This window comes from Mustela putorius, unplaced genomic scaffold (assembly GCF_011764305.1).
Source record: "Mustela putorius furo isolate JIRA1106 unplaced genomic scaffold, ASM1176430v1.1 tig00003913_pilon_pilon_pilon, whole genome shotgun sequence".
NCBI lineage: Eukaryota > Metazoa > Chordata > Mammalia > Carnivora > Mustelidae > Mustela > Mustela putorius.
Window position 1 is genome coordinate 8,882,738 of NW_025422060.1, and position 13,180 is coordinate 8,895,917.

General features: G+C 41.9%; 1 protein-coding gene across 6 annotated transcripts in view; it reads left to right on the forward strand.

Moving 5' to 3' along the window:
* PRPF18 (pre-mRNA processing factor 18) overlaps window positions 1-11,327 on the forward strand; it is a 104,930-nt gene extending 93,603 nt beyond the window's left edge. For all 6 annotated transcript variants that reach the window (XM_045069167.1, XM_045069168.1, XM_004774875.3 and 3 more), the window contains one exon: window positions 9,996-11,327. In XM_045069167.1, coding sequence (XP_044925102.1) covers window positions 9,996-10,076 — 81 coding nt within the window. In that variant the 3' untranslated portion in view covers window positions 10,077-11,327. The remainder of the gene's footprint in view (window positions 1-9,995) is intronic.
* Window positions 11,328-13,180: the final 1,853 nt, after the last annotated feature.

Below are 13,180 nucleotides of genomic sequence, written 5' to 3' on the forward strand. Positions count from 1 at the left end.
ACTCGTTGTAACAGGGGACAGTGGAGGCTAGTGTGAGGTGTCAACTGATGCATGACCCTCACTGGTACTGGAGTTACTTCAGCTTGTTGTTCCCTCGGAGGGACAATAGTAGTGCTCCATCCTCCACTTTTTTTAAAATATGCTAAATATCTTAATTTTTTCAAAAAAATTGAATGGTTCTATTTTTAAAATAGTGGCACCAAATTAAAGTAGCACTGTGTAAGGACAAGTAAAATGCTGATTTCTGATGTCTGTGGTGCGAATCAGCTCAAGGCCAAAAAACACTGCCATCTCTACGTGAGAGTTTTATGAAATTCTTGATGGCAATGAACGGACTCATTTACTAAGGTCTTTTGAGTCTTCCTCCTGTTACTTTGGTGTTTGGGTGAGGTGGATTTGGACTATCCTTGGAAAAGGAACACTTTAAATATATTATTTGAAGGTTAAGTCAGGGGTTGACAAACTTTGTCTCAAAGGATCGGATAGAAAATACTTGAGGCTTTGCATTTCCCAGGTGTCTGTTGCATCTCTTGGACCCGGCAGCTGGGGTGTGAAAGCAGCTGGTAGCTGCAGTCTGAGGACTATACTTAGGAAAGACGCGGGTGGCCTGTGGACCCTAGTTTGCTGACCTCCAGGAAACTGCCTGACCCACACGTTTTCTACTTTAAGATACTGGTGGAGTAGGCAGTAATGGAAATTCTTAATAGGGTGACTATTTCTACTAAATTGAGGTACAGTTAGCCTATCAAAGGCAGTGAGTGTGTGAGGTGTACTCACCTTCATTGTACAGCTCAGTGATTCTTGGTGTGCATAATAATTTATCAAGACAGAAAACAACATCTAGATGCAGAACGTTTCTGATGGCACCTCAGAAATTTGTTCATGCCTTTTCCGGCTCAAGTCCTCCTGCCGTCAGAAATAACCAGTCTTCTGACTTGTGTTATTACAAGTTAATTTTGCCTGTTTTTGGACATCATTTAATGGAATCTTAGATGTATGGAATAATCATTCTTTTATTTAGAAAACCTGGTGAGAAATATCTGTGTTAGAAAATACGGTTGAAAATAATTCAAGGGGCTATTTTATTGTACCATGATTTCATCTTTGGGTTTTATGTAAACCTCTATAGAATTTAAACTGTGAAAGTTGTTTGAAGTGTTCTCTTGCTCACAAAAATTAAACACACCACAGGGAGGGTTTTTTCACCATGCAGATCAAAGAAAAGCTGTATAGTTTATTAGCAAGCCTCAAATCTGGGGTTAGATTTAAATTGGTGTTAGTAACTTCAAGAACTTTATTTGTTTGCCAAATACAGATGTAACCTTTGGCCCATATTTGGGAAAAGCTTCTTTTATACAGATTATAGTAAGCTCTTGCTATTGAGAGACTATAATTGAGTCATTTAAAGACATCTCTTGAAAAGGTTCATGTCTTGGGCATTCTTTACTTGTCTGTGAAGATGAGGAGGAGGAAGAGCTAAAATGCACACCAGGTGGCTGTTTGCTCTGCAGGTCACTCTCCACTTTTCCTCACCTTGTCCTGTGCCCCGAGAAACCTGGCTTTTATGAACATTGACAGGCTCCCTTTTCTTGCGTCTGAGATGGGTAGGCAGTGACAGGGACGGGAAGGCGTTTTGTAGGTGGCAGAAGCACAAGTTTGGAGTATTTATTTCCCCGCCTTCCTCCCTGTGGGGTCACTGAGGGATGATGGCACCTCCTACCCACGGCCGTAGCTTCTCCCAGATGGCCGTCAGCACACAGTTACCCTCTCTGGGCTTCGGTTAACTCCCCCTTTCCTTGCCTCTCAGAGCACAGGCTGGCTACTGCTTCCCAGTGTTGGTAGTCACAGGGCACTGTACTGTCTCCCGTTGGTCCCACGTCCTGCCCATTCCATGCCTTTGTAAAGTTCTGGGAAATACTACCATCGAATTTTCAGGTTTGAGTGTGCTCTTTGTTTCCTGCTGGTAACATCCCTGATATATCTAGATTAATTGATCTGTGTACTGTGTTAGAAAAGATTTCTCTGGGGATTAGATGATTAAGCAGTAATAATTCATTCTGAGTAATTTTTCTTAGAGTCGCACATTATAAAAGGCAAATGTCCTATAACAAGTCTGCTCTGACAGTTGTTTTCTGTAATCTAAGTTAGCAAACTCCCTAGTAAAGACATCATTCTAACATTTTCTGTCCGTTATTTCAATCCATATTTCAGGTTTTGGGGTATATACTAACATATGTAAATTTATAATATATTCATGTGTTGCCCCAAATGATAAAACAGACACTTTAGTCACTGCACTGAGTGGTCACAACTTGAGCCACACATTGAATAGACAGTTTCATGGTTAGCTGGTAAATATTCCCTTAGCGTCAAAGCATATGTCACACTTGTGGGTCATGTGGCTTCATGCTGCCTCCTGGCATTGTTGGCTATGACCTGCCATTTCTTAAATGCAGGTTATTGTGTGATATTGTACTGTTTACTCATTTAATGTTTTCTGCCATATTAGATTTTTAGAAAAAAATACTGCTAGCATTTATTGACCACATACGTCACCTTTTAAGATCATAGAATACCAGTGTTCAGTGGAAACACATTTGGGGACTGCTGATCTAAGCAGTGCATGTTTCCTTTTCAGCTGGCAACTGAACTGATAGCAAACAGACATTTAACTTGGGGTTCTAAATCTTCTATTTCTCAACTACATGCTTGAGAAAAAAGATCACCCTGTACTGGGAAAGGTAATCAAATAACGGAAATCTTCCCCCAGATGGGTCAGTTAGTAAAAATTTTTACCTAACTTAGCTAAGCAGGCAAGTGCTATTTTTAAAATGGAGTTCTCACTTGTGATTGTACTTTGTTACTTTCTGTGAAATGTTGAGCCTTTGAGCTAGAAATAGGTTCTCTTAAAGGAGCATTCAGACAAGTGAAAAATGAGTGCAGCTCTGCTTCTTACTGTGAGCCAGAGAGGCACCCTGAGTCCCGAGTTACCAGTTTTGTTTCGGTGTCCATTAAGTTCTACAGATACTGAAAAATTTTATACTTTTGATACTTGCAGTAGGACTTTTCATCATCCCAGGTTGTGAGGTCCAGATAAGTTATTTAAAAGGCTAGAGTGAGTTATTTCGATGAAAGCGCTTTTAATGATCTTGTGTGAAAAGAATTCCTGTAGACAGTTTTTGAGGGATTGGCCTTTTTTTGTCTAACTATGGGTGTTAGTTGAAATTGTAGAAATTAACTTTTCATTATTAAGTACACGTTTTTTGAATATTCTGTTTTAGGTCAAGTGAGTATTCCTTCAGTCCAAAGTCAGGATTAATTCTTAAGTGTCTTGTATTCATTTTTTATCAGAACTTCAGCAGCTCATTGACAGAATTTTAAATAGCTAGGAAGAAAATGTCACTCAGCTAAGATCTTACTTTTCACATTCCTGGGCTGTATCACTAGACGGATCTGTGCTTTCATTTTCAAGACTTTGTTCTTAGAGTATAGACTAGTGATAGGGACAGAAATAATTGATGAGATGAAATGTCTTTTTTGTACTTCAGTACAGAGATTACTTAAGAACAGTAACAAAATCTTCCTTAAGTCGTAGTAATTAATGAGAATTTATAAATGGAAAGGCAAGTCTAGCCGAAGAATTGTGATTGTAGTTGGTTTGGTTTTAAAAAGTTACTGTTTTCTGCAATAATAAAAAAAAAAATTGGTCATTTTTTAGTGGCTGCAGGTTGATATAATGGTTCATTGATTTTTATCTGGGTATAAACAGCTTTCATTATGGAGAATTTGTATCCTGTATCATGTGCTATAATACACCAGACTGTATCTGTATTTGATACAGATATACTTTATGTAGAATATTCTGTAACATTTTATGTAGAATATTTTATGTAGAATATTCTGTAGAATATTATACACTTTATACTTTATGTAGAATATTCTGTAACACTTTCAATTAGATTTTTGGAATATTGTGAAATAAACAAAATTTACCATGTTGATCACTTTTAAGTGTACAGTTCATCAATTAGACTTTTATTTCAATGCAAGTATTTTTCTAGAAACATACTGATGAAAATAGTTTGGTTAAATTTATGTGGGGAAGAATCATTAAGAAGCCATTAATGTAAACTATAGAATCTGGAGGGATCAAGATGTGGCACTATTTGACACTTCTTCTAAAAGGTCAGACTATAGGATGGGGCTGAAAATGAGGGAGTGGCTGAGAATTAGGATAAGTAGGCCAGAGAGATTCCTTCTCCCTTATCCAGGTGGGCTCTCCTGCCCTTCTCTGGCAGAAAGCAGTTAACTTCCTAAGGGATCTGTACTGTTCAGGAATCATGACATGCCTTAGTGAAAAGAGGAAACTTAACTGAGAGCCTGTGTATTGGCAGATGAGCCCTGTAGTTCCTGTTCTCCCTTGATCCCTGTGATCTTGGAAGCCGGGCTTTTATCTTCCCACTCAGGAATTGAGAGGATTCTTCTCTGTGAACTGACTCGAGAAAAGATTGGCAGTTACTTAACATTCAGTATTCCTCCAATGAAAAAAACTAGCTTGCTGCCATATTGTCCCCAAATGAACCTCCACTGACAGGCCCTGCCCATTCAGGGAGTGTCCCTTAGCTCTTCAGTACCTCACTCGTAAATATTAATGTTCACCTAGGATCATCAGATCTTTAGAGAAAGTTTACAGTGTGAAAGAGACCAAAATAAACCCTAGAAAACAAGGAATTCAGAGAAAGAAGGAGCAGGAAAAAAAAAAAAAAAACCTTCAATTAAAAGCTTGCTTAATATCCTTAGCTAAGACTGTGACCATGAAATAAGAACAGTATGCCACAAAGAAGAGTCAGAGAATCAAAATTAGCTTTGAGAAATTAAACATAACAGAAATTCAAAAGTTAAAGGGTTAGAAGGATAAGACAATGAGGGAGTCAGTCTAGAAGATCTGCAGTATTCAGATTCCAGGGAAAAGTGAACAGAGAAATTAGAGAGTAGGAAATAAAGACTAATGCAGAGAAACTTCCCAGAGGTGAAAGATCGAAGTGTCTAGAATGAAAAGAGCTCACTGAATACATAACAAATGAGGATGAAAGTTCTCACACCAAGACCTAATATAATGAAATACTAGAAGGCCAGAAGTTAAAAAAAAAACTTGAAATGCTTTGGGAGAAAAGAAACAGGTCATTTACAGGGACTCAGGGATTCAAACGCTATCATACTTCTCATTAACAGTTCTGGAAGCTGGGAGAAAGTGGGAGAGTACCTGTGTCATAACAACGAAAATAATTTTCAACTCGTTTACATTCTTCTTTGAATTACCCGTTAAGTGTGAATATAGGCTAAAGATGTTTTCAGATGAGTCTCAGAATGTCTTCAGAATGTGACCTCCACGTATCCTTCTCCAGGATCATTGTTAACATTTATATCGTGCTCACTGGATGCTTCACTTCAGTACTTGGGAGCAGCAATATGAGGTTGATGGTATAATTTCTCTGTTTTACAAGTGAAGAAACTGAGCTATGGAGAAGTTTGCAGGGTTACCCAGCTAGGAAGGGCCGGAATGAGGATTTGAACCTAAGTCCATGGTGTTAGACTGCCTCTACTTGAGGATATGCTCCATCACCGTGACAGAGGGAAACAGAGAAGGTCCAGGAAACAAGATCCAGGACAGGAGTGGATCAGAAGGAACTGCCGGATTGGAGGTGAAGGGATGCACTAGGGTAACAGCAGTACAAGGAGCTCCGGAATTCATTTGTTCTGGGTTGGAACACAGAGAGGGCTCCAGGAGAAAAATGGAACAGATTTAATACCTGTTCTGTTTGGCCATATTGAGCGTAGCCTACTGGTGAAAAGTAAATTGGTGGTATCTCCATAAACAAAAAGAGAAAAATATGAAAGGAGATACCGTCACAATATGCTGCGTGGCTCTGCTTTGAATAATATTTGTGTAGACAGTATGCAGTAAATCCTGAATGTTGCATCCACTAGGAATTACGATTGGGGAGAATGGGGAAGAGAATTGCAGTGAGGTGTGTATGCCTGTGCAGGGCCAGTGAGTGTGGCGTAAGAGGATTAAATCTCAGCTTTCACAGTAGGAAGTCCGTAGAGACGATTTTGAGACAGAAGAAAAATCAGGCACTGTCAATATCAGTACATACCAGAAGAAACAGGAGATTTAAAGTGGTTGCCTCTGGGGTGCTGGAATTAGGGACTGGAAAGTGTGAGGCAGAGGACTGCTATCATTTAAGAAGCATGTGACTTCAAAAAAATAATTGTGTGTATACAAAACATGGCATTATTTTTCTGTCTCAGCCCATAACCTGTGTGTCAGCAAACCTTGTGGTTCTATATGCAGAGTCTGTCTGTGGTCGGGGCCCTTCTCCACACTATCACTGCTGCCCCCTGGGCTTAGCCACCAACCTCTCTTACCTGGATTACTACAGCGTCTCCTGTCTGGACTCTGAGCTTGTATCCTTGTTCTTTTTTCTCTTTTTTTAAGATTTTATTTTTAAGTAATTTCTACACCCAATATAGGGCCTGAACTTAGAACCCCGAGATCAAGATTTGCATGCTCTACTGAGCCAGCCAGGCACCCCATATCCTTGCTCCTCTTCAGGATCTGCACAGCACCCAGAGTGAGGCAGTTCCAGTATGATTCAGATGATGATGCTCTCTTGCTCAGAGCTCTGCAGTGGTGTCCTCGCTCACTTGGAGTAAAAGCTCAAATGCCCTTCTGGCCACACACCCTTCCCTGCTGTATTTTTCTCCATCACATTTATCATCTAATATTACATGTTTTCCATATTCCTTTTGTTTCTTGGCTCTGTTCCCTCATTAGAATATAATCTTAATGAGTGTGGGGATTTTTGTCTGCTTTGTTCCCATATTCTCAGCTGAAAACCGTGCTTGGCACACTTGTAGCCCCTGAATAAAGATTTCTTAAATAAATGTATTGCTTTCATGGAAAAAAAATTACATTTAAAAATGGCACCAGTTTTTAGGAAGCTGTTTGCAATAAGCCAAGCTAAGCAGTTCGTTGTCTGACTGGTGTAAGCATCCTCGAGCAATTGGAAACGGAAATCCCAGGGGATCTAATTGAAAAGATTTGTTTCCAATTTGGAAAATAACCATATGCTGTCCTGACATTACACCCCTTGAAAAATGTGTGCTGTGTACTATCAGTCCTTACTGCAGAAGTGGGTCATAATGTTTTGTGGTAACCATTTATGACTCAGACTGTTGACTTTCACAACCTTTTGGCAGCTGAGATTTCAGACAGGATACTGGTATTTATTTTTAAATCCTAGAATCTGCTTAGTGAGGTTAAGTAAACATCAGAGATATCCGCTATGAGGAGCCAACAGCCAAGATTCCATTTCTTACAGGGAACACTACTTCCAGCAGTCTGAACACCAGTTGGCCTTGTAGCGGCTCCTAATCCTCCTTGGCGTGTTGCGGCTGACGAAGGCTGCTCGCATCTCGTTGGCGCGGTCTTGCTCAGCCCTCTGCCTTCTCACCTCTTCGTTCAGAAAGTATAAGGTGCCACATGAGTGCGATCCCCTACATTTCCATGGCTCCAGATCACATGTGTGCATGCACATGGTTAGAGTTCCCAGCGGGAGAAGCTGCACTGTGAGAGGGGAGGGTCTTCATCCTGAAGCAAACCCCGATCCCCAGGGGCCAGCCACGAGAAGACGTGAGCGGGGAGCGACGTGAATGACACGGTCTCTCTCTGCACTGCCTGCCGATGTCTCCTTGGAAGTCAGCTGAAGCATAACCTTACTCCACACTCCCGCTTCTTAAGTTAGCACCGTGTGGCTACGCTTTGAATCTATGAAGGACTTAAGTGAGGTGCTTGAAAATCACGCTCCTCAGATGTTGGATCTGTTAGGCTGTAGTTCCGTGTGTATTTGAGGGGATGTATATTTGTGTTCAGTTAACTGTGGCACCAAAGAGGTTTCGCAGGAACTTGTTGTCATTATTGATTTTGTTTGGCTTTTGGTGATTTCCTGAGTGTAAGTGTTGTTTGCATACTTTGGTAATTACAGAGCAAGAGTTCTAAATGTGTGATGGTGACTTGGGTCCCTGTTACGTCAGCGGGCCTTTCCAGGCTGTGTTTTGCCCTTCCTCCTCAGACTTCCAGATACGCCCTTGTGTTACTGCATTGTATAACGATCTATATAATGATAGCCACACACTGCTTTTCGTGATAGGCTGTGAAGCTCTTTCTTGTTTTAAGAGCAGATGTTATTTTGTTGTATTGTTTTGAGGAAAGACTGAATCCTGACAGAATCCTAGTTAAGTAGCAGGCAGTGTGCTGTATACATTTTCATATTCAGTATCTGGTAGAGCTCTGACTGAAGCCAGCCTTTGGCCTGTGATAGGATTTCATTGTTCTTGTTACTGTGATAGGAATTGGATGGCTTCAGCTTTTGCAAACCCACGGTGAGAAACCTTAAACTAATTTGTGCCAAACAATACCTTGTGGGTCATTAAAATGAAGTGCCATTATGCTTGGTGGTGGTTTATGTATAGATCGCAATAAAACATTGGGCAGAGCGTCTCCTTGTAAACAAAGCTTGTAGACTGGCAGACGAGAGTGAATAGCATCCATTGCTATTGGCGGAGCTCTGCCAGAATTGTTCTGGAGAGATCTGTAGTGACGTGTTGCAGATTTCTACTCTTGTCCCTCTCCTGTTGGTGAATTCGGATAATGACTTAGGGGTATATTTGCTCAGTGGTGGATGAGAAAACCGAGAGGAATAACTAAAAGCCAGATGCCAGCTAAGGATGTTGAAAGATCACAGAAGGATCTGTGAAGGGTGAGCTGCAGGGAGCCGAATGCATTCTAATAGTGGCAGTTATTGTCATCGATTCCCAAGTCTCTACAGAGTTACAGACTGGTGAAGAACTGGCCAAACTGCAGAAGAGAGACAGGCACTTGAAATTTGTGAGATCCCGTGTATCTTAGTTGCTTGTCACCAGAACCTGGTGACAGATGCCAAAGGTGTAGAACAGAGGCAGTATGGGAGTCCTTGGACTGAATTCTGAAGGAATAGCTGGGTTAGGTTTGGGATGCTGTACTGTGCTCTTACACTTATATTAGAATGGTTTTATCATGTAGTACTTGGTAATATAAAAGAATACATGTAATATAAAGTTATGAAATAAAAAATATATCTAAAGACTGGTTCCCAGCTTAAGAACTAGAACATTCTGAAGAACATTGACTGTTTTCCTCCTCTACCCCAGAAGTAAATGTTATTCTGAATTTGCCATTGCCTTGCCTTTTTCAGAAGTAATTCTTCCATGCTGTGTGTGTATTTATAAGCCATGTATTGTTTAAAATTTTTCAGTTTCATTAAAATGACATTATACTTAAAAGCCTTTGCTCCTGGCTTTTTATGTTCAGTATTGTTTCTAAGATGCATGTGTTTCAGTTCTCAACAAGAATCCCTCATCAACAGAATTTCTGCATGGAACACAGAACATCTTGTGTGTTTTCTCAGTTCTTGCAAGGATGGTACATATGCAGCACTTTCTAGATGCACTGGAGAGCTGCGATCTGGGTACCTGCCATGGGTGCTTGAAAGCAGCACTTTGGGCTTCACTCTCTGTTGGAACCCACTGGAGTTCTAGTTAATACTAAGTTAATACTAGTTGATACTAGTTAATACTAAGTTAATATTAGTTAATACTAAGTTTATTGCTGTAAAATGTTCCATGTGTGAGCATAGTAAAGCTTACTCATCTCTTCTCTCGAGGACGTTTGGGTCGTTGCCAGCACTTCCGTGGTTGTGGACAGTTTCGCTCTGTGTTGTATGCATCTTGGGTGTATGTGAATAAACATTTCTCTCTGTGTACATCTGGTTGGTGCTGCTGGGGTGCTGCATTTTCATGGGGACATTGGTAAACCCATGAGTAAAACGAAGGGTGATTTGGAATAGTTCATTCAGCTCTATCATAACCAGTCTTTATTCTTATTATCTCCTTAGGGATTGAAGAGGTTAATGACCATTTGCCAGAAGCACTTTCCTACAGATCCATCAAAATGTGTGGAGTACAATGCACTGTGAAGTCTGTGAATGGTGTCGAAGTAATAGGAAACTTGAGTGGTCGTGGCACAGACTTCTGGAATTACCAGCAAGAGTGAGGGAAGAAGAGCAAGGAACGCGGTTTCCTGTGTTTGAGTTCTACCTAATTCTCCTCTCACAGTGTTAAGAAATGGTGTTGGCTCTGTCACATCTGCTGCGAACTGATTTTTGTGTCATTTACTTTAAATAGTCAAAAAATTAAGTTCTAAAAACTTCTTCAAATTTAAATGTGTAGACGACTGTCCCAGAAGGGGATCTAAAATGATGTCTTCCCTCTAGACCTGCAAGCTGGCAGTTAGATGCCTGAAAAGGAACATTTGAGGATGGACTTACTTCTTTCTGTAAAATATGGTAATTTTCACATTGTCTTTTATGTAACATTTTTAAAAGATATTTTTATATATTTCAACAAAAATATGGAACCATTTAGTGAAACTTTATAGTCCTTAAACGTTGCTGAACTTTTGCCATCTTGCAGTAGAATTGGAATGTAAATATTACTACTGTTAACTCAAGTGTTGTTTTTCTTGCATTTCAAGGCTTGCTTTTACCTTCTAAGGAGTGTAAATTTTGGTATTTGTCATCTCTTGGGACAGAAAGAATTAAAAGGAAATCGTGATTTGAAAAAGATGGTACATGATACCAACAGAAGTTTAAGTTAAGGAACCCCAGTGCATCAGAGTTCAAGGTGGGGCAGTGGATTGTCAAGCCAGCCAAGGATGGAGCTGTTGGGACACCACTGGTTCTTCCCAGACCAGGACTGCTGGCAAGTCTCCCCATCGCAGGGTCTGTGGTGGGCTGCCGCCCCTGGCTCTGTGCCACCGGCCAGAGGGACGAGGGCCTGGGATTCCGGTCCCTGCCTGACCCAGTAGGCCGGGTCTGAGTTGGCCCAGATGGAAGACTTGCGGATCTCACAGTGTCCTGTGCAGATAATGCCGATGAATCGCTGCGAGGACTCGGTTAATAGAGGAAGGTGGGTGAAAGGAGCCGACCTGCCCAGGTGGAGTGGCAGTGTCGGATAGCAGTAAGGGGGTGCTCCCGAGGCAGCACTGCCGAGCTGGAGATCCCTGCTTTCCCCCCGTGAGTGTGTGACCCTGGGCATCTCTTAGCCTTTCTCCACTTGACTTCCCCATCTGCAAGCGGTCGTGAGGAATTGCAGTGTATACCTCAGCGCGCTGTTGTGTTCAAGTCAAATAAAACGCTTAGCACTCTGCCTGGCAAATGAGAGCTCAACCAGTACTGGTTCTTGTGTCCTTGTTCCTAGAGTGTTGCCACAGTAGCGTTCCTGAGCCCTGTGCCTAGGGACGATGTGTGCTCAGGTCATGGGAACCCCAGCGACGGGGTGGGAGCGGTTACCAAGCAGGGCCCGTGTCTTGGCTCTTGACCGCTCCCGCTTTTCAGCCAGTTCGGAGTCGAAAGGGTGAGAGATCATGGGGGAAGCTGGAGTCCGCTAAGTTGTAGGTGGGGGTCGCTTCTCAGCTTCACGGTCACCTATTCTGGCCGCTTTGGGAAGGCTTGAGAGCCTTTTGTGGTCACTTGCGTATGGCCATGCCTGTTGGATCATTTCTGCGGGGTTACTGCTCGGGGTGGCTGGAGCTCGCCGTCGTGAATTGAATCAGGCTTACTCCCTGCCCCACTCCCCACTTTGGAAACCATTTCTTACGATTAAATTAGTTAGGACTTAGGAGAGCTTACTCTAGGGCAAATGAGAGACTTCCAGAAGCGAGGATGCTAGTCTAGACTTGAGTTATGTAGTCTTTTTTGTGTCAGACTTGATAAGTACTGTTGAATGAATACTTCCCAAATTGCTTTTTTTTTTTTCGTCAGACCCCACAGCATGGTAATCCGAGAATTTCATACTCTCTTCCCGTTTGCTTTTAATTAATACTCCACATAAAGAAGAAACTATCATGTGATACCAACACCTTCTAAAATTGACCCATATGGGTAGAAGGTTTGGGGGGGAAAAATGGTCACCTTCTGTAGTCCTGTGGGCTTGGGTAGGGGGAAGCAGGTTCATAGAAAAGCTTCCATTTCCCTCAAAGTAAAGATCTTCTGCTAAGTGCAAATAATCATGTGGCTATATAGAACAGTGACCTCCCAGATTGTTCACAGCATGAAAATTGTAGCTCAGCAAATACGACATTCTTCTGGTTTTAGCCATTTTTAAAATAATAAAGGCATCCTTCAGAAATCAATCACAGCCCTGAAGTAACCATTCTTCCCTTTCTTCATTACTGTCGGCCCAAACTCCTGTCCAAAGGCGTTCTGTCTTTTTGGAGTCAAATTTAAGAAATTCTGGTTTTCTCTCAGAAGTCATATTGTATTTCCTAGGAGTGTTCTTGCCAACTGCGGAGACCAAGCATTGTATTTTAGCATTACAACACAGAGCCTGTGGCAATCTGGAAGCCAGGGCTGTGCTCTCAGTCTTTGGGGGAAAATTAGGAAAATAAAGTTGAAGCCAAAGACAATGGAGGGAGAGAGAATGAGGATGGTCCAGATCTCCTACAGAGAAGGGCGAGGTCCCGGGAGACCTGAGCTGGGAAGGCAGCCATCACGAGTCCCAGAACTGAGGGATTTGCTCCGAGTTTGGCCAGGATTGGGAGGAATGGGAAATAGGATGGATAGCAGTCGGCTTCTTGGTGTTAAGTTCTTCCATCTGGTGATTTCCTGACCTACTCTCACACTCTGGATTGCCCTGGGTGTTGACCTCGGTAAATACGCAACTGTCTTTTCACTTGAAAGAAAGTAATTTATTCTGAAAGCAAACAGTTTAGAAAAGACAACAAAAAGTGTTCCAATGTCTTCGGTAGATTTGGGGATTCCTATCACTGACTCCTTTTCAGCCACACAGTCACCCCCTTTTAATGCTTCATATGGAAAGTGGTCGAACTTGGGGTAGTTGCAGTGGAAGGGGAGCCTTAGGTTGCAGTGTGGCAGTTGTCTTTGAGTGTCTTGGAGATGTGCCTCCCCCAGTGTGCTCACATGAAGCCCCTCGCAGACCAATTCGATCCTGTAGAAATGTAGGATATGGGATCACATTGGGAGTCCTGAACTGCAAGAACTTTCTCACGGCATATTTATGT